Raw genomic sequence first — 20114 nt, forward strand, 5'->3', positions numbered from 1 at the left:
TAAAAAAAAACACATGGTATGCATACATAGTATTTATTTTTAATACACAGGAAAAATATAGAGATTCCAGGAATGTTATTTAGTCAACTTACTACATATTACATTTAGTAATATTAGTTTCAACCAGTTGAATATAATATTACTAAATATGCACTGAAATAATAATTAATAAGCTACACTCAGGTTGCATGCTATTGAAATTATTTTATTAACAATTCCAGAAAATACAGACATACAGTCAAATCAAACTTATTAGCTATTTAAATTAGGATTAGTCAGAGGATATACTAATTCTTTACATGATTGACTGACAAAAAATATTTGGCACCTACCCGCTATACTACTTTTAAAAAGCATAAACCTGTTTTTATAACACAAAAGGCATCAATATTATCATATTATCTATAGCAGCCTGATCACTTATAAATATAAAATTTTATATTTGAATAATTAAAACATATGTTCATAGTTATAGTAAAGTTAATAATGTTATAGTATAAGATATTCTTATTATTTATAATTATTCTAGTAAAATATATCGACAAGGGATTGAGTTGATTTTAGATCACAAGTTATTTGCTTAACAAATATAACATATACCTAATCATTTCTAATATTTAATTATTTTGTGGCCAATTACCACATTTTATTTTCTTGAATACTTATTTAATTACTCCGTTATCTAGAGTTTCCTATTTCGCGTAGAATTTCGCTACGTTTCTATATCCTTGGTTCTCGGCAATAGAAATAAAATCTATTTGCAAGTAATATAAATAAACAACTTAATACAAATATCTGTTGTATGTTTAACAGCTTTTTACACCACAGATAAAGAGACAAATACGTGTAAATTTGTTTGTAGGAATTTGAGGAATTACAAAATCGATTATGAAAATCTTTCGCACATTAGCAAAAATAGACAATAAAAATATTTATGTTACCACACTAATGAAGTGACATAAATTTAACAAGGAGTATCAGCTGTGAGTGGAGCAGTTGCGAGAAGTTGACGAGTGGAAGACGTGGAACTGTAAGAATCGCCCGACGAACGCACGCTAGACTGCGATAACGGCGTACCTATACAAACATAGGTGAATTACATTTAGAAATAACCTTTACTAATACTTGAGCAGTTTTTTTTATATAATGACAATAAAGATACTAGTCCTTCAGCCAGATGCTTTAATAATCTGTGAAAGTGTTGCACTTGAGTTTTACCAAGCTCGATTTTATATTGTACTTTACTTGATATGATATATTTAGTTTTTAGTGTGAAACCAAAAAGATATATAGTCACTAGTAAAGCCCATCAACGGCGCTAAACGCGCGAAAAAGAATCAATATACCATAGACTATACACATTGAACCCTTCTTAAAATTGTAAAGTGAAGTTTTTTAAGAAACTAACGTCCTCAATTCGTTTACAAAACATGGTGACATTTTATACATACCAGGCAACGACGTAACATGATGCGGCAAAGCCCAACGTTGCGGCGCGCATTCGATCTTATTACCTACATCCTGAAACAAAACGAACTTTACACCACAGATAATTAACAATACATCGCACAGATATTAAAAAACGAAATGATGCGAGACTAGTTACATAAAGCTAAAAAATAAACACACACAAAACCCAAACAAAAAGAATGGAACGGCGATGAAGCAATTGACTGACGTCACAGCTACGACTCTACTAACGCTGCAGTGTTGCCAGAATTCTGTTAAAATTTTACAAGATAACAAGAAATGCCGTACACACTGGCAACACTGCATCGTTTGAGCGCGTGGTTGTTTGTGATTTTTGAAGTGTAACAATCATTGCACGCAAGAAAAAGCTCTAGAAACCTTGGAAAGAAAAATTGTATTTGCTTATGAAATAACACCGGTGTAGAGATCAAAATAAACGTCTTCGCATATCGACAAGAATGCATCGATCAAAACTAGATTTATATACTATCACTTTTTGGTTAAATTTAGATGAAGTCAACTGAGTAAAGTAGAAAATTATTTGTTTCAATACATATTACTCTTCACAATGGGCCATGATGGCATCATCCATCATCGCCACTATGATCGGGCAACTCTCCAAACAATCGAGAGCGTTCATGTTACTGACTGTCTACTATTGTGATATAACGTCTATCGAATAAATATTAATAAATTTAAATACAGATTCGGGTTCAGTATTGATAATGGAAATTACATTATTTCAAAAACAACAGAATACGATCTATTACCTATGCTTATTACAGAACATATCTAAAACGTGTTGAAATAACATGTCTATAATGTCACAAATATATAAAAACTATTTTCATTGTATAGTCTTGTCATTGACAATGCGACGACTGCCGTTTGAAAAAATGTGTGCACAGATCGCTACCCTTCGAAACAACCCCGCGCCGACTTACTGCGTTAGGCTTGGGGACAGTCAGTATCGTGGTGTTAGTATCTTCCGGCGTGAAATAGTCCGAGTCTTCGGCCACACCCGGCGACTCCACGTCTCTATGGAGAGGGTCCGCTGTGTGCCCATAACAACTTGTTAGAGGCTTTTGATCAACTATATCATGTCAAACCATCTTACAGATCTGTGTCTTGTGTACTTAACATCTATTTTACTCGGTCTAATCGGCTGGTTAATTTCTTATTAACTAATCTATATCTAAAATAATTACGTTTATTCACAAAGTTACTCTATTTGTGTAGTAGTTTTTTAAATTTGTAATGATTTTACATCAAGAAAGACGAGTTTAATTTTTATCAGTACATAGTTTTACCATATTGAATGCATTAAATTCATATAGTCTCAGACAAAAACTACGCAAAGGATACACAAATATCTTCGTTGTGTATCTTGTAATATGAAATCAATACTGATTTATTACATTTTTTTGGCAGTTTTTGGGTCTAAGGCACGCTGATTTCCTCGCGATGTTTTCCTTAACCGTTCAAAAAAGGATTAAAAAAGGAAAACCATTGATGCTGGGGATCGAACCTACGACCTAAGGGGTGAGGGTCGCACACTGAAGCCAATAGGCTGATTCTTTCCTGACTTTAGTAGTCCCATCTGAATTCCCACAGATAATAACAAAACACAATTTGCATAGAGTAATGAATATGCGAAATACACTTCAATTACTTAGTATTTACTATTGAATAAACCGCTTCAATTGTAATGCAGTAATTATCCTGACCTAAATATATTCGGTAGTGAGCTGATCAATTTTTAAGATATTATAGAACAGGGGGCAAATCGACCAGAGGCCCATCTGATAATAAGTGATACCACAGCCCATGGACAATCTCAATACCAGAGGGTTCGCGAGTGCGTTGCCGGCTTTTCAAGAAAAATATGCCTAATCCACTGTTTTGCTGTATTTTTTTATGCTAAACAAAAAACAAAATTACTGGTATTCAATTTCATTTTAGATAAGAAAACTTGTATATAGATATTATGTATGATGTGGTAAACTTCAATATATAATAAAACGTACTTACAGTGTTGTTCGTTTTCTTCATTATCAGTGTCGTCGATGTGCGCGAGAGCAGGTCGAATGGCTTCCAAGCTTGGAGTACGCAAAGAGCCGTTCGCCTTAATCTGCTATACAAATTAATTAAGTTTAATTGCGTTATCTCTTCAACATATAACAATCAAAATATGTGAACCAAGGTATGTCACAGCAGAAATCGCAAGCATATTCCGAAAAGGGTGAAAATGCATTTCAGAATTATGAAAAATACATCGCAAGCCTGGCATTGAGTGTCTATGGGCGGCGGTTATAATGTAACGAAAGACAAAACGCAGCTAGTCATCTAGTCCTAGTAAAAACGCGGAAAGATCCGTCAATTCGTTTGACAAATCACAATATTTCCTATTTAAAAATAACTCGTTTATAATAATTGTACAAATTTTAATTTTTGGCCTCCATAGACCATGAACCATAGAAAATCACGATGCCAGATGGCTCTCAATGCGATCGAATTTAGTTTCAATTATCATGTTAAAAACTTTTTTAATAAACAAATTTGTTTTTAGGCACATGAGATTTTTTTACGGATGAAACGTTACGAAGATGTGCAGCGTTTTTGTCGAAGAAAAGGGAGAGAGCGATTGAGACCGATTAAGCGTGAGTGAGAAAGGGAGATCGAGAAACAAGACACGCTATTGGTTGATGTATTCGTTTAGTAGTTTACATACATTTATTAGAACTTTAGATCGAAACTCTGTCGCATAATGTCTTGCGAAGTAAACGAAGATTTTATATTTATTTATATTATCATTACAGTGTGTAAATAGTGTATAATAGATATACAAAAACATGGAGTGATCATATACTGGTACAAGAGCTTCTATTAGGGCTTTTACCTTAGTAATAATTAATTTACAAAGAAGTTTCACTTTCGACATGTACCTTGTACACATGCACTTAACTATTATTTAAGGTCTATACAAACTTAACATATTAAAAAACAATATTTTATAGGCAACTAGCAAACAAAACTACGAAGACATACCCCGTTATGCGTAAGATGAGTAAGAAGCGGCGACCGTCTCTCCGCATCACTATCTGGTCCTCCATCTTCAGCCCCGTTTTCCGCCCCACATTCCCCGCAATCCACCCCGCAATCGGCTCCACATTCACCATAATTTGCCCCACAATCACCGGAACCGATTTCACTTCGCCCCTCCACGGAGCAGGAGCAACTCTCTTCTTCAGAACGATGGATCGACGTTGGAATGGAGTTTAGAGAGGTCTGAAATTTATTCTGATATTAAGTAGATCACTAGGAGACTATTTAAAATGGCGTTTTCTATAATTATTTATTTCTTTAAGCACTAATACAAAAACCTTGGTTATAATATAAAAGGAATATTTGTTTAAATGTACATTTATAAATAACTTTTTGTGAGACGTACGTGTGTAATATACTGTTATAAATATATTTAGAAGAGAAAAGATTAATAGACAGCAAAATATTTTCGGGTAATTAAAAAAAAATTCATTGTTTTAAAATATTTTTACGTGAAATTTAGCCTCACTTAAGCTGCGAATTTGATCGTTTAAAAGGTTATTGTACAAAATTTAGATTAGAACAATAAAAATTTAACATTTATTAACAATATATCAACAAATATATTTACTAGTATGTAGCGGTATCTATTCGGTTTACATAGTATTTGTACATCGGACGACGAGGCAGAATACGAAATTCCACCCGTATCACCTCGACGTCCGTATGTACGAACCAATTTGACTTAGGTTGTTTCAATAAAAGAGCGTACCAATTTTTAAAAGGCCGGCAACGCATTTGCAATCTCTCTGTGTAACGCGGCACCACTGAACATCAGGTGAGTTTTTTTAATCACCCTATTATTTAATTGTGATAAGTGATATTTTGATTCCAAATGTTGAATCAGATTTATATGAAATTTGATTAAAATTTTATCCTACCCACACACTTATGTTATTAAAAGTGTATGTTTACCTTGCTCTTGGAGAGTTTGTCAGGCACACTGGTGCTGTTGTGTTTCTGAAGAAGGGGACTGGCAGCTTTCTCGTCGCGTTTGGATTGCTCACGGGCGAGTAGCACTGACATACGGAACTAGGATCGGAATATAAAAGTATTTTTTTATACACACATACATAACAATGAAAAATACCATATTTCTCAAAGAATTCACTTATACTAAAACTTAAAATTCGCTATTACTAATACTAATACTGCTGTGGTTACATTAATACAACACAGCTGTTTTCTGATGTAACATAATGTGATTTTATGATATTTATTCATATTTTCTAATATGATTTATGACCGTTTCAGGAGAGGGTCAATCACATATTAGAAAATCAAAATTTACATAATGTTGCCGTAGTTTTCAGGAGGCTGAAACATTTTTTCAGTCGGTTTCAGAACACGTATAGACGAATGGTACACTTTTCAGCAGACCCGTTTTCAGGCGTTTTCAGGCCTGGTTATACCCCTTTGATGAAGGAATATTCTAGAACGAATTTTCTAGGACAAGCACTGTTTGATACGCGAAAGAGAGAAAAGTTAAGAACCTTCTCGAACCTAGACCGAGAATTCTAGAACGCCGTACGACAAGCACGTAGCAGTGTGCGAAAGAGATAGCAAGTACGCGCGTTCTAGAATTAGGCGATCGCTACTCAGTAGCGCTCCCGCCTAGAAAGTTCTCGTAAACATCGGAAACATCGTTCGAGATTCTTCCCAGGGATATATAAGCGAGCCAAAACGCAACCACTCAGTTCAGTTTTGAATGCGATTCCAAGCGATAAACACCGAAGAGAAAAAGTGCGAATAAGTGCGAACCAGTGATAAAGTACTGAGTGTTTTAAGTGATTAGTGACACTGTTTCATTGTGTGTGTTATTAGTGCTTTTCTGTGCGTAATTTCCAGATATTAGTGTAAACGAATTCCTCGTAGATTTTATTTAAATAAACCCTTGAAGAAATCGACGGCAGTTTCTATCCGATCCCCTAGCTCGTAACATTTTGGTGTCAGAATTGGGGATAGAAAAATGCCAATTACTCCAAGGGAGAGTCAAGAGGAGTTTGTAGCAGAGTCTTCAGCTGCGGAGGGAGTGCAGACCAGGGCACAAGCAGCACGCGACGCAGCCCGGAGACAGAGTTTCGATGCGAACCGCGGGATAGGCGAAAGCAACGATGCTAACATCCTCCTTGCTCTGCGACAAAATATTGAAGAACAGGCACGACGACAAGAGGAACAGGCACGACGACAAGAAGAACAGGCACGACGTCAAGAAGAACAGGCACGACAAATGATGGAAGAACAGGCACGACGACAAGAGGAACAGGCACGACGACAAGAGGAACAGACACGACGTCAAGAAGAACAGGCACGCCGATTGATAGAGGAACAGGCCCGTCACCAGGAAGAACAAGTTCGGCGATTGATGGAGGAACAGGCTCGCCGTCAAGAGGAACAGGCACGCCAAATGGTTGAAGAACAGGCTCAGACACGTCGTATGATGGAGGAACAGGCTCGTCGTATAGGAGTAAAATTAGGAGATCTGAAACAAGAAGTTGATAAAAAAAATTGGAATCTGACGTGGATAGCAAGCTATCGAAACAGGACAAACAGATTCTTGGATTGGAACATGAAATGCAGTGCCTGAAGACCACGGGAGTCGTAACGTCTGTACCACCATCTGGAAATCTAAAAGTGCCTCCCTTTGATCTTCTTGGGGCGCGTACAAGGTACAGTTTGAGACCGTAGTGGAGTCAAACGGGTGGAATGACGATCAAGCTGTCACGGCCCTTATTATGGGACTGCGAGATGAAGCCCTCACCATACTAGATACGAAGACAGGTAAAGTGACGTTGAAGCAACTGCTGGATGCCCTGGAATTTCACGGTCACGAATACCGTCGACGAAAGCTTGAACCAGCATCTTGTCTGCAACGTCTGGTGAGGACGCGTAGGCTTTCCTAACCAGCTTCTCTACGTCTTGTCCCCATTTTTGCAAGCTTTCATTTGATTGCTATATCCTATCCTTTAATTGAGCCCTATAGACGTGCTCTAAATGTGCATCTCCGTACCGTGATTCCAGGGCATCCAGCAGTTGCTTCAACGTCACTTTACCTGTCTTCGTGTCTAGTATGGTGAGGGCTTCATCTCGCAGTCCCATAATAAGGGCCGTGACAGCTTGATCGTCATTCCACCCGTTTGACTCCACTACGGTCTCAAACTGTACCTTGTACGCGCCCCAAGAAGATCAAAGGGAGGCACTTTTAGATTTCCAGATGGTGGTACAGACGTTACGACTCCCGTGGTCTTCAGGCACTGCATTTCATGTTCCAATCCACGAATCTGTTTGTCCTGTTTCGATAGCTTGCTATCCACGTCAGATTCCAATTTTTTTTATCAACTTCTTGTTTCAGATCTCCTAATTTTACTCCTATACGACGAGCCTGTTCCTCCATCATACGACGTGTCTGAGCCTGTTCTTCAACCATTTGGCGTGCCTGTTCCTCTTGACGGCGAGCCTGTTCCTCCATCAATCGCCGAACTTGTTCTTCCTGGTGACGGGCCTGTTCCTCTATCAATCGGCGTGCCTGTGCCTGTTCTTCCATCATTTGTCGTGCCTGTTCTTCTTGACGTCGTGTCTGTTCCTCTTGTCGTCGTGCCTGTTCCTCTTGTCGTCGTGCCTGTTCTTCCATCATTTGTCGTGCCTGTTCTTCTTGACGTCGTGCCTGTTCTTCTTGTCGTCGTGCCTGTTCCTCTTGTCGTCGTGCCTGTTCTTCAATATTTTGTCGCAGAGCAAGGAGGATGTTAGCATCGTTGCTTTCGCCTATCCCGCGGTTCGCATCGAAACTCTGTCTCCGGGCTGCGTCGCGTGCTGCTTGTGCCCTGGTCTGCACTCCCTCCGCAGCTGAAGACTCTGCTACAAACTCCTCTTGACTCTCCCTTGGAGTAATTGGCATTTTTCTATCCCCAATTCTGACACCAAAATGTTACGAGCTAGGGGATCGGATAGAAACTGCCGTCGATTTCTTCAAGGGTTTATTTAAATAAAATCTACGAGGAATTCGTTTACACTAATATCTGGAAATTACGCACAGAAAAGCACTAATAACACACACAATGAAACAGTGTCACTAATCACTTAAAACACTCAGTACTTTATCACTGGTTCGCACTTATTCGCACTTTTTCTCTTCGGTGTTTATCGCTTGGAATCGCATTCAAAACTGAACTGAGTGGTTGCGTTTTGGCTCGCTTATATATCCCTGGGAAGAATCTCGAACGATGTTTCCGATGTTTACGAGAACTTTCTAGGCGGGAGCGCTACTGAGTAGCGATCGCCTAATTCTAGAACGCGCGTACTTGCTATCTCTTTCGCACACTGCTACGTGCTTGTCGTACGGCGTTCTAGAATTCTCGGTCTAGGTTCGAGAAGGTTCTTAACTTTTCTCTCTTTCGCGTATCAAACAGTGCTTGTCCTAGAAAATTCGTTCTAGAATATTCCATCATCAAAGGGGTATAACCAGGCCTGAAAACGCCTGAAAACGGGTCTGCTGAAAAGTGTACCATTCGTCTATACGTGTTCTGAAACCGACTGAAAAAATGTTTCAGCCTCCTGAAAACTACGGCAACATTATGTAAATTTTGATTTTCTAATATGTCTCTATCTCTCCTGAAACGGTCATAAATCATATTTCAGCCTGCTGAAAAGTTCTCTAAGAAGTGGAAAAATCTAAAAACATTGCAGTTGACCCGTCTTCGTAACAATATAAATGATAAATTGACGTTAGGTAAGTGTACACAAAACACTCTCGCATTTTTTTTAATACACTATTTTCATATAAATATTAATTTCTCTGCAATTATATTCGCTAAAGTAAAGAAACAAAAATAAAATTGTACAATACTTTTTTAGAATATTTTGTATTAAATATATGTTTTGGAGTATTGTAAAGGATAATTTCAACCTGTTTCGAGATATTTTTTTGCAACTGAATATTTCATCTATTTTATATAAAATATATAAATAGACAAATGCAGCATTTAAGTAAAGAAAATATATTTTTTACATTACTTTAAAAAAACGGTTAACAACCTTATAGATCTGGGACTCAAATATCGCACACTCGGTCGACTATTTGAGTTCCAATGTTTTCCTACAAATCAAATCCTTTAGGTATTCCCATTAGACCACCTTTGAACGTCAAATAAAAAATAAAATATAAAGATGATTCTAGTTGCCTCTTCCAAAAGGTTTCGATAATAATAGGCAAGGGCCACACTTACTCTATTAAAAAAGGATTTACAATATTTGCATACATTAGTTAAATAATTATATGTGAAGACACCTTCATTGTAGGAGCGAGTCTTAAATGCGAACATAGACAGTCCATTGGTGCACAGTCGGGGATCGAACCTACACCCCAGGACTGAGATTCGCAACTTAAAGCCACTAGGAAAACGGTAATCACGAATAAAAATCTTGGTTAAGAAATTTGTGCCGAAATTTCAAAGCATATGTTAATTGTAATTGATGATAACATTAGGTGATACCTAGATTAATGGTAATTGTAATTTATGTACAAAAAAAAATGTTTTGTGTATAAAATCTTACCTCAGGTGTAAGTGGATGTTGGGCGAGCCTATCTCTCTTTTCATCTCGACAGCTACTGCGTCGACTTCCCAAACTAGTTGAAGAGCTACGTTCAACTACGCAACGGTTTAACACCTCCGCGGCCTGAAATATTTCATTTCGGAAAATTGGGACAAAAATCAGCGCTTTGACAAATTCCAGTATTTTTTTAAAATTTATTCTTTGCTCTGTGGAAGGTTTTTATGGAGCGAAATTGGAAAATAATATTATTAGGGCGAAACGAAGTTCGCGACGGCAGCTGGTTTGGAATAAAAAAAATGTCTTCTAACCAAAACAGAGGGAACTAACTACTTGAAATATGTACCTATAGACTAGGTAAGACCAGATATTATATCAGATGGTAGACAGAACTTAATAGTACACTAACTACCCCCGCGTATACCAACAAGGAACATTTTGCTATGCTACCCCATCTGTTCGGTTTTCCGGAATGAAAACTTTTTAGGGTTTTCTGTGATTTTTCTCTGTCAGAATTCAAGTTATAAGTTCTTAGCTAACAAATAAAATATAGGGGTTGATCGTAAGGGGTAGATGCAAATTAAGGGTTATATATGTATTTTTGTATGCTGCATCATTTTTTTGTCTAAAAATAAAATAAAAATTTGAGTGGACACCTGTTATCACTTAGAGGTTTGAAAGATAGTTGCCGATTCTGTCTTACTAAATATGGATAAAAAATGTCCTAACAGACGGTCGAGCCGTTTCGGAGGAGTATAGGAACAAACATTGTGACATGAGAATTTTATAAATTAGATAAAATTTTAAAACTTTCTATTCACCGCTGTAATATTAAAAATAATTACAGTATTATGATTCAATATAAAGTCGTTATAATTAAACCACAGGCATAAAAATCTGTCCGCCCTGTAGGGGGTCAAAGTCAACGTACCTGCGACGCGGTGTCCGTGTCGGGGCTGGCGATGGCCGGGGCGGGCGGGGCGAGGGGGGCCACACGGGCTCGAGGTCCGTTCAAGGCCTCAATGAGGGAGACCGGCTCATAACCTGCTGGGATATTCTCCATGCTGCCCTATTTTTTTACACAACATTAGTTTTTTTTTTATAGAACTGGGGGCAAACGGGCAGGAGGCTCACCTGATGTTAAGTGATACCGCCGCCCATGGACACTCTAGTTATCCCGATCACAAAAATAAGATTCCTACCGCGCGTTCCCACGGTTGCGCTACAGATATTGAGATAATGCATACTATGCAAATTGGATATGCATACTAACATGTCTAGGTATATGTCGCTATTGAAAGTTATAGAGTAACGACGCTAACATTAATTTATTAACTGGTATGATCTAAAATAACCTTTAAAAAAATGCCAAATTTCAAAATGTTCACCGTAAATAATTTTTTTGCTAACAATTTTTTTTTTTAAATAAGTCATCTTACATCTGGTGGACTGGCAGCGGGCAACAAGGCAGGTGACGTCGGCGAAGCTGAAATCTTCTGAAGGGCTCTTATTTGCAACAGAGCCCTAAACGGAGCTCTGCATATTGGACAGTTATTGGCCTGGTAACGGAGGGAATCCGCACATGAGTTGCATAAACAAAGATGCCGACAGGGCAGTATCAGTGTGTCACGGACATCGCACATACAGATAACACATTCAGACCCACCATCTTCGGTTTCCTCATCTGAGGTGGGCTGAAAGATAAAATATTATTTGTAACATTCGAATTTCATCAAAATAGGTACAGTATTTTCCTTCAGATCAGGAAGCATTCCATAGCATACCTTTGAATCAAGATTTTTATTCTCTATACCATATATCTCTTGTAACAGATAACACAATCCGTCAACGAACAATTTTTGCTTTAAAGCTTTCAAAACATACGTTCCATCTAAGTGCTTCTCTACTATAGCAATAGTTGTGTGAGATTGTCTAATTTCTGAAAAATGTCAACATTAAGATTATTAAGAAATTATAGCATAATAAGAAAATTTAAACATCATGGAAATATGTAAAAGAAACTCAGAAACACTAAACCATTCATTCATTCTCTTTTAATTATGATATAGTTTAATCTCTTTGTCAAATTTTGTTTACATTTTGAGGGGACTTAATAGTTTATAAATCATCTCCCAATATTTCATCACTCTTCTATAGGTCTTTAATAAAATATAATGTTTACATATTTTGTAACATAAGATCATCAAGGTATCACTTATTCCACGTCATTAAATTTGAACCTGTAGGCATCCGTGCTCATCAGCAAAGAAGACAGAGGGTGTAGGCTGAGAGAATACTTTGTGAAAGAAATATAAATATTTAGTCCCAAGGGTACAGCCATGTTGTGCTTCTGACCTATGTCAGTTTTACAATTAAATGTGAGCAAAAATATAGACAATTAAAGTATGCCAGCACTTTGGAGTAACTATAACTCACCATCTTGCCCCTCATCTACAACACAATAAATTGCAATGGGAATAATTTCACGGTCAGCATTGTATACAAGATCTTCTTCTGGATATTTTGATGGATCAAACACATGAGAGATTTGACAAAACTGCTGATTGGCTCCCTTCTTGTAATGGTAAGTCTGGGAAGACATTGATGAATCCCGAGGGTAGTGTCTATAAAGTACAAAGTAGCATGGTATAAAATAATAATAAAATATAATAATGTATAAACGCCAAGAAGTTATTAATTTTCTGTATTAGGTTTTTAACATAATTACATTCAATTAATAGTTTATTCTTAATGGAGTAAAAAAATTAAATAGTTGTTTAGGTGGGCACGAAGCTTAAAAAGCCTGACTCCAAGAATTATATTAATTATTACATACACAATACCAGTTGGTGTAACTTCTTCAGTGCAAAAGTAGAACACTGTAATAGCACATCTGACATCACAGTCAAATGTAAATTCAATATTGTAATAAGTGCCCTTGCCATTATTATCAACAGTTTTGACAGGGCCATCTCCAATTTTATTGGTCTCACTCAATTTTCCCAATGGTTCAGGGCAGCGAACAAAGCGTAATGACTCCTTACGGATATTGATTAAGCTCCTTAGGGTTTTGGTTGGCTCATTAGATTGAGGTGGTGGGTATGGAAACTAAAAATATGGAATTTATTTTTATATTATGAGTTCTATCTTCAATTACATGTTTTATTTAAACATAAAACAAAATTAATTTAAACATCCTAAAATAATGCTGTTTTTATAACTATTAATTGATTCCAATGTAATACTCACAGGTGTAGGTCTGCTACCAAGGAAGTTGAGGTCAGCATTCTCACCAAATAAATAAGCTTCTGGTTGTGGAGTATCAAATCTTTCACCTCCCATTATGAAGTGGCTTCCAAAATAATTTCCTAATAATAAAATAACACGGAAAACCTTTATACATGAAATACAATAATAATTATTAAACTAATTAAGCAATAACTTTAGCAGTCGTGTCATATTGTATATACATATATTTAAAACAATTTATGTCGTAATAAGTCTTAAAGTATTTTGGCATCATTACTAAAATACATATTAAATAGTACTAATGTAAATAATGCAAAGCCAACAAGAGTAAGGTCAATAAAATTCACCTGATCTAGGTGGATACTTGTATGCATGATTTGATACAACATCAGCTTCCTCCACACCAGCATTTTGTCTGCTAGTGAGTGCACCCATTTATATAATTTCAAATCCTAGAGCAATAAAAAATACAAACTAAATAATGGAGTTTAAGGTAGAAGTAAAATATACAAAAACCAAATATTTTGATTTTCAACTAGGTATACATAATATAGATTTGAGAAAGCAAATTGCCACAGACTATAGCACAGCACTATGAAATACTCTGAAATGTATGATGAAAACTACTTCCGGATTTACTGCAGTGGCTTTTTTTATTTATTCGTTTATCTTTTTTGTTGTTGTTCGTATTTTTTATCATGCAAAAGTGTGAAAATTTAAATTATATTTACAAGTTATGTAATTTTGTGTCATACTTGGTATTGATATAAACTGTGACACATTTGACATTTGAATTTTTTGAATATAAAAAAGAGTTGCAATAATTTTGACAGCTCTCTTTTACGACGTCTTGTGTGTCTCATTGAAGGTGCGAATGGTTACTATTTTAAAATCGAATAAAATCATTTATAATATTAAATAAATATACTTAAAGGTGGTGTCTAAAACTTAATTGTGTGTTACTAAGCGTGTTTTTTTGTATATTTCAGGGCATCATGGGGCGCCGGCCAGCGAGATGGTAAATATTGGTTATGTTGTTGTGATTTTCTTTTACGTAGTTATATTTAATGTAGGTTTAAATAGCTGATCATTTTAATATGTTTTGACTTTTCAGTTATCGGTATTGTAAAAACAAACCCTATCCAAAGTCACGATTCTGTCGTGGTGTGCCTGACCCAAAAATTCGTATATTCGACTTGGGTAAAAAGAAGGCTGCCGTAGATGACTTTCCACTATGTGTGCACTTGGTGTCGGATGAGTACGAACAGCTAAGTTCTGAGGCTTTGGAGGCAGGCCGTATCTGCTGCAACAAGTACCTCGTCAAAAATTGTGGAAAAGATCAGTTTCACATCCGCATTCGGCTCCATCCATTCCACGTTATCCGCATCAACAAAATGTTATCGTGTGCTGGAGCTGACAGGTATGTGCTGTTATTGTGTCTTGTAATGAACTTAAAGATCTATTTAAATAGAGTTCTTTATAATTTCTGTGATATTTCTGGTCTTGAAATTTCACATCATAGTATAAAGCATAGCTTTCATCAGTTATAGGTACAAATTCTAATATTGTGTAGTAACATTTATTGCATAATATATATAATAAATGTAAGAATATTATGCAGGAAATACATGAAAATCCCTTTATTGTATAATCTGGTCCAGTTCCATTAACTTTTTAGTCTTAATATATACAATAATAATCTGGATAATAATTGACTATACTAAACTATATTTGATTATAAGGTTTAATGCATTGACTATTCATATGGATATCTGTGATTATTCATAGACATTATAATTAGTAACTGCGTTATTCATCCGGAAAGTTGATTATGTGTTGATAGATTATAGGGCTCCCAAAATTTTGAAGAGCAACTCCCACCCGCTGTAACAAAGCACAGACATTAAAATATATAAGCATTTATATAAGGCAAGAATAAAATGCCTGAGCATTGGTATGCAAGGGTGGAAGGGCTGCATTTTTTGTAGCGCCAGAGCTGTCAATAAAATCTACAAAGTTACTGGAAAAATCACTTAAATTTATTTATATGATTGATGGGTAAATAGAGGCAGCCGAGGTTTAATGTGTATTAGAAAGATTATATGTATTTTGATAGTAAATAAATATTTATAACTTGTTCCTAATATTTACATAACTAAGGATTGCTTTTATATATTAAATTGGGTTTTTAGGCTCCAGACTGGGATGAGAGGTGCTTTTGGCAAACCCCAAGGTACAGTGGCACGTGTGCGAATTGGACAGCCCATTATGTCTGTGCGCTCAAGTGACCGTTGGAAGGCGCAAGTCATTGAGGCTCTGCGTCGTGCGAAGTTCAAGTTCCCAGGTCGTCAGAAGGTAGACAAAAATTTATTTATAAAATTCTTTTTATTTCTTCATTTCTGTTTTGTAAAAAAAACATTGGTTTTATATGTATAAGCATGAATATTGTAAATGTTATCAACCATTATATTTTTAATGTGTGAGATAAGAAATTTTCGTTATCTGATTGAAGTCTAACCATGATAAGTGTAATTCTATATCTATTGTTCTAAAAATAAATTTCTTTCTAGATCTACATCTCCAAGAAGTGGGGCTTCACCGTATACGAACGTGAAGAATACGAGCGTCTTCGTGATGAAGGACGTTTCGCCAACGATGGATGCAACGTCAAGTACCGGCCTGAACACGGTCCTCTAGACGCTTGGCGGAAGGTCCAAAACGAAATTTACAGCGTTTAGATGAAATATAATTAATTTGTCTAAAAGTTGTTTTATTTCTAGTAGGGGGTCCTCTTGAATAAAAGGAATGAATATTTTAAAACAAGTAAATTACTTTAATAATATACATGATAAATAATACATATATAGAGGTAGAATGTAAGAGTCATCTAAAAAACAAATCTATAGATTTACATTGCATTTTGGGTTTCTTAAGAGGTGATGCAGATTTTCTTTTCCTCTTAGCACTATTTACAGGTAGAGATGGCTTATTTATTTCTCTGCTTAGTCGCTGAGCTTCATGAAAATCTAAATGCTCTTGAAATTTCTCCAATGGAACCCTGTTTCCACATTCAGAACACATTTTACATGGAATAGTTTCATCAATTTTAACCAAAAAGTTAGCTATTGATTTATTTGTATTTTCCTCATGTTCTTTGAATGATTGAGTATTCTTTGCCACATCTTTCTTTTTGTTTTCAACTTTATTTCGTATCTGCTCTCTATCTTCACTTCTTATTTTTAGAGCAAAGTGGTAATCAGCATGAATATCAAACATGTCTAATGATATCTTTTTTCCACATTCTGAGCATTGTATTACTTCTATATTAGGTTTAGATATTCCAATATCTGATATCCCATTTTCTTCCAAATCTGGGGTATCCTTTCCTCCTTTAGATGTGTTAAGTAGTTGCCTCATACTACTGACTCTGTCTACTTCCAAGGGATCATCTTCAAACATGGCAATACTTTTATTTATTTCTTCATCAATGGTAGATCCAGAGTAATTTGTATCATTGCTTTCATCACCACAAGTTTCTACCTTACATACTGGTGTAGTTGATTTTTCATTTGAATGTCTGTTACTATTTAAAAACTTAGCAAAAAACGATTCTTGTCTTTCTAGGCTTGATTCCATTCCTTGAACATCAGTTTTATGGTCTATTGATTTACAATTGTCAACATTAGTTTTTGATGAACTTGCATTACCACATAGTGGTTCTGCTCCTTTCTCTGCAATTTGAAAGAATTTTCTAAGTACATGTTCTTTGTCAGCAGTTTTGCTAAAGGTATTTGTGTTTACACTATCAGATTTTAAGTCTTCTTTAGTTTTTTGTACTGTAGAGGAACCAGCCATAAAGTAATCTTTAATTTTCTTTGTTTTCTTGGTATCATTATCTTCAAACTTGCCCACACTTATACCCAGAAATTTTATTGGTGCTTTTAATCTTCGATCGGTTTCATCATCTGAAAAGGAAATAAGCCTTTAATAATAATCTATTTAAGATGTTAAGAGATATGTTTACTAAACAAATTCTTTTACCTTTTAATTTACATCCTTCAGCACTGTCTAAAATCATTTCCAGACCTTTGGTTGAAAATAAATCCCCACATAGTTCATCATCAGGGCTAAAATTGTAAGACCTACTACTGCTAATATCCCTACCATCTTGGGTTTCAGTAGAAAAACTTACCACCATTTGTTTAGGGGTTCTATTACTTTCTAAGGCATCCTTTTCCAATCTATCTTCAATTTCATACCCAAGGTCTCTAAGCCATTTCTTTAAACTATCTAATGTTGTTAATGCAGATTTCCCACGGAGTTGTTTGCAGCATCCAATACTCTTTGGATTAAATCTAGCTTGGACTGGCTCTAAATCAATTCCACGAGCTATATTATAAAGCCATGTTCTGAAAAAAAAAATAAGATACACATCCCAAGACTTGACTGAACACTTAATTTTTGGCTATATAATAGAAATAGCTATTTACTTTTTTTTTAATTTAACTATTTGCCACAACATACCCATTTTTCTCATCAAATCTCACTTGTAACTCCTTTTCAGAAAATTTTTGTAGTTCTCCCATCAGTTTAATTTTTAAAGTTTCACATACTGCATCTCCAAATTTTCCACCCAAGTGCTTTACTTTTTTTAGTGGTAATGTTCTACAACAAATGGTAATCTGAATCAATGTTAAAAGGAAAAAAACCAAAAGGTTTTAATAATTAGTCTCAAAGCTATGCACAGGTAATTACGACATCTTGACCTATTTTTAACAGAGATATAAAATTACTAGCTAAGTTTAACTGTATTAAGCACTTTACAAATACTTATATACAATTTATTCTACTTGAAAAAAGGTTAAAAGATACTTACTGATACAGTATATTAACACTATGTTTTGGTAGTATTGTTTGTTTATTAGGTTTGTTCATTCCACATACAAGCTTGGCTAAAATTTTATTGTGTGCAATGCCAGCTGAGCAGTGATACCCTGAAATTTCAATTCAATCAAAGAGTAATGCATTTTGCTGTTTAAGACAAATAACTTTCTTTTTATGTAAAATGCACTAACACTAATGTAATGTAACAAACTGTCATATCACTATTTTTGTATTTGTTATCTTGGTGTCAAACTAGATATCATATAAAGCAACTGACGTAAGTAGTAGTGTAATGATAATAATTAAGAAGTATGACATTAATAAAATAGTCTTCAATTCACTTTAAAAGTAGTGAGCTTACAACTGTGCACTGTAGTGTTTTCACTTACAAAAAACATAAACCTAACACTACATACCAGTTTCTTCATATACAGCAGCTCTTATTTCACTAACAATCACAGCCCCAACAAGCAACCGTGATGCATGTTCTATATCAAATTCCATGCAATCTCCTCCATAATTACGCACATCAGAAACCAACTCATCTATGCTTTCATATCCAAGAGCAAATGTGTTAGGCATCATGTCTGTACTTATTGTATTTATGTTGATGATTTTTAGACGTTCTTGAACCTAAAAGACAAATATTTAACTTATAACTAATATCTCTGTGTCTTCTAATGTTTGTTTTTGCAGGATGTAGGTTTGGTTTAAAAAAGTTGATTATATGTTTTCAATTACTAAAGCACAGAGGGAGTCAAAACACTTGCCCAACAAAAAGTACAACATAAGATATTAAACAGATTTTAATGTAACAACAACATATCATTGGTTGTTATTAACCTACATATAAGTTATGTCTACTTTGTTATTATGCTTTGGACTTACAGGTGTTGTTATGTCTAAGTATGCTTCATCAATAGAAGCTCTTTCCAATAGTGTTGTAAACCTCTGTAGAACTTTAGCAACTTCTTTGCCAGCATCACGATATCTGTCAAGGTAAAGATTAGTTTACTGTAAAATATATTTTATTCTTGATTACACAAAAATTAATAAAGGTATAATCTGGGTCACATTAGTAAGACCATGAAAATTCAGTCATTGCACATTTACTCCTCTATACAACTCCATAAGTTTACAAAAAATTGTGAAAGTTTCTTACTTGGATATATCAGCTTTCCCCCTTAAACATGGCACAGAAGGCAGCTGTATTTCAGGACATTTCTCCTTGGCTTCATCTCCTCTCATGTGTCTAGTAACACCCATGGCTCTTGCTACATAGTTCACAGCTATTATTCTAACAATATAAATAGCATTTTTACTGTAGCTATCTACGTAAATATATACATTTTACTATAAGCAACGTAAGTTTAATATATACCCTCCGCCTTTCCATGGATTGTATTGCACAACTGCAATCGGTTTTCCTTTTAGTTCTGGATTTAGCTTTTCTTCAACTTGACAATAAAAACAGTCCATATCAATTAATACCACCACTCTGTTATGAAAATCCATTTTTAAAGATTTGTACAATATAATAATTATTACATATATGAATTAAATATTAATTTTTAAAATTATATCTTTTTCATTATATGAATGACTGCATTAAATCGCGCCAGAAAATCATGTTTTGACTTCATTATTCAAAAAAACCTCGCTAGTCGCTAGACAGCCGACAAATTGTTAACTTTATTTTGACAGCATCGAAAATGTCAAGTTTTCTACCTAGTTTGTATATTATAGTTCAACTTGTAATAATACACAAAGATTACAAGTGAATTACTGAGTTTTATGGTAATAAATAATGTAATAAAAATAAAATATCTGTGGTAATAAAGAAGTTAATAAAACAGTAA

The 20114-nt window shown here is 35.2% G+C and overlaps 3 protein-coding genes across 9 annotated transcripts; 1 reads left to right on the forward strand and 2 right to left on the reverse strand.

The window, feature by feature from the left end:
• Window positions 1–24: 24 nt before the first annotated feature.
• Window positions 25–13922, reverse strand: LOC111000214 (E3 ubiquitin-protein ligase MGRN1). 6 transcript variants are annotated; one of them, XM_022269589.2, is made up of 14 exons: window positions 13719–13922; window positions 13372–13490; window positions 12959–13230; window positions 12559–12746; window positions 11907–12061; window positions 11562–11816; window positions 11054–11191; window positions 10126–10248; window positions 5491–5607; window positions 4519–4758; window positions 3502–3601; window positions 2415–2524; window positions 1452–1521; window positions 25–1077 (listed from the first exon to the last, which is right to left on the reverse strand). In XM_022269589.2, exons 1-14 carry the CDS (start codon window positions 13804–13806, stop codon window positions 965–967), a joined length of 2088 nt encoding a protein of 695 aa, XP_022125281.2. In that variant the 5' UTR covers window positions 13807–13922; the 3' UTR covers window positions 25–964. The 6 variants fall into 6 exon arrangements, 4 of the variants coding, with proteins under 4 accessions (XP_022125281.2, XP_045485148.1, XP_022125280.2 ...); XM_045629192.1 differs by having other exon boundaries at window positions 2415–2563; XM_022269588.2 differs by having other exon boundaries at window positions 3502–3604.
• A 197-nt stretch (window positions 13923–14119) lies between these two features.
• LOC111000218 (60S ribosomal protein L10) lies at window positions 14120–16135 on the forward strand. The gene is made up of 5 exons (XM_022269593.2): window positions 14120–14239; window positions 14361–14389; window positions 14486–14791; window positions 15564–15726; window positions 15942–16135. The coding sequence occupies exons 2-5, from the start codon at window positions 14367–14369 to the stop codon at window positions 16107–16109; spliced, it is 660 nt and encodes a 219-aa protein (XP_022125285.1). The 5' UTR covers window positions 14120–14239; window positions 14361–14366; the 3' UTR covers window positions 16110–16135.
• Window positions 16136–16183: 48 nt separating this feature from the next.
• On the reverse strand, window positions 16184–19845 carry LOC111000226 (DNApol-eta). 2 transcript variants are annotated; one of them, XM_022269601.2, is made up of 8 exons: window positions 19637–19845; window positions 19418–19552; window positions 19144–19246; window positions 18672–18888; window positions 18248–18365; window positions 17896–18036; window positions 17413–17780; window positions 16184–17336 (listed from the first exon to the last, which is right to left on the reverse strand). In XM_022269601.2, exons 1-8 carry the CDS (start codon window positions 19768–19770, stop codon window positions 16255–16257), a joined length of 2298 nt encoding a protein of 765 aa, XP_022125293.2. In that variant the 5' UTR covers window positions 19771–19845; the 3' UTR covers window positions 16184–16254. The 2 variants fall into 2 exon arrangements, with proteins under 2 accessions (XP_022125293.2, XP_022125294.2); XM_022269602.2 differs by having other exon boundaries at window positions 19418–19529; window positions 19637–19707.
• Window positions 19846–20114: the final 269 nt, after the last annotated feature.

This window comes from Pieris rapae, chromosome 8, assembly GCF_905147795.1.
Source record: "Pieris rapae chromosome 8, ilPieRapa1.1, whole genome shotgun sequence".
Classification (NCBI taxonomy): Eukaryota; Metazoa; Arthropoda; class Insecta; order Lepidoptera; family Pieridae; genus Pieris; species Pieris rapae.

Excerpts from the sequence above, each read along its gene's own strand:
- LOC111000226 (XM_022269601.2), bottom strand. The coding sequence starts at position 19,770 with ATGGATTTTCATAACAGAGTGGTGGTATTAATTGATATGGACTGTTTT. Across the intron at positions 19,247-19,417 it reads GGGAAAGCTGATATATCCAA|ATATCGTGATGCTGGCAAAG; the intron begins GTAAGAAACTTT and ends TTACCTTGACAG. Across the intron at positions 17,337-17,412 it reads TGAAGGATGTAAATTAAAAG|ATGATGAAACCGATCGAAGA; the intron begins GTAAAAGAATTT and ends TTTCCTTTTCAG.
- LOC111000218 (XM_022269593.2), top strand. The coding sequence starts at position 14,367 with ATGGGGCGCCGGCCAGCGAGATG. Across the intron at positions 14,390-14,485 it reads GGGCGCCGGCCAGCGAGATG|TTATCGGTATTGTAAAAACA; the intron begins GTAAATATTGGT and ends TTGACTTTTCAG. Across the intron at positions 15,727-15,941 it reads AGTTCCCAGGTCGTCAGAAG|ATCTACATCTCCAAGAAGTG; the intron begins GTAGACAAAAAT and ends ATTTCTTTCTAG.
- LOC111000214 (XM_045629191.1), bottom strand. The coding sequence starts at position 13,806 with ATGGGTGCACTCACTAGCAGACAAAATGCTGGTGTGGAGGAAGCTGAT. Across the intron at positions 12,062-12,558 it reads TGTAGATGAGGGGCAAGATG|AAATTAGACAATCTCACACA; the intron begins GTGAGTTATAGT and ends GACATTTTTCAG. Across the intron at positions 11,817-11,906 it reads ATAAAAATCTTGATTCAAAG|CCCACCTCAGATGAGGAAAC; the intron begins GTATGCTATGGA and ends TTTATCTTTCAG.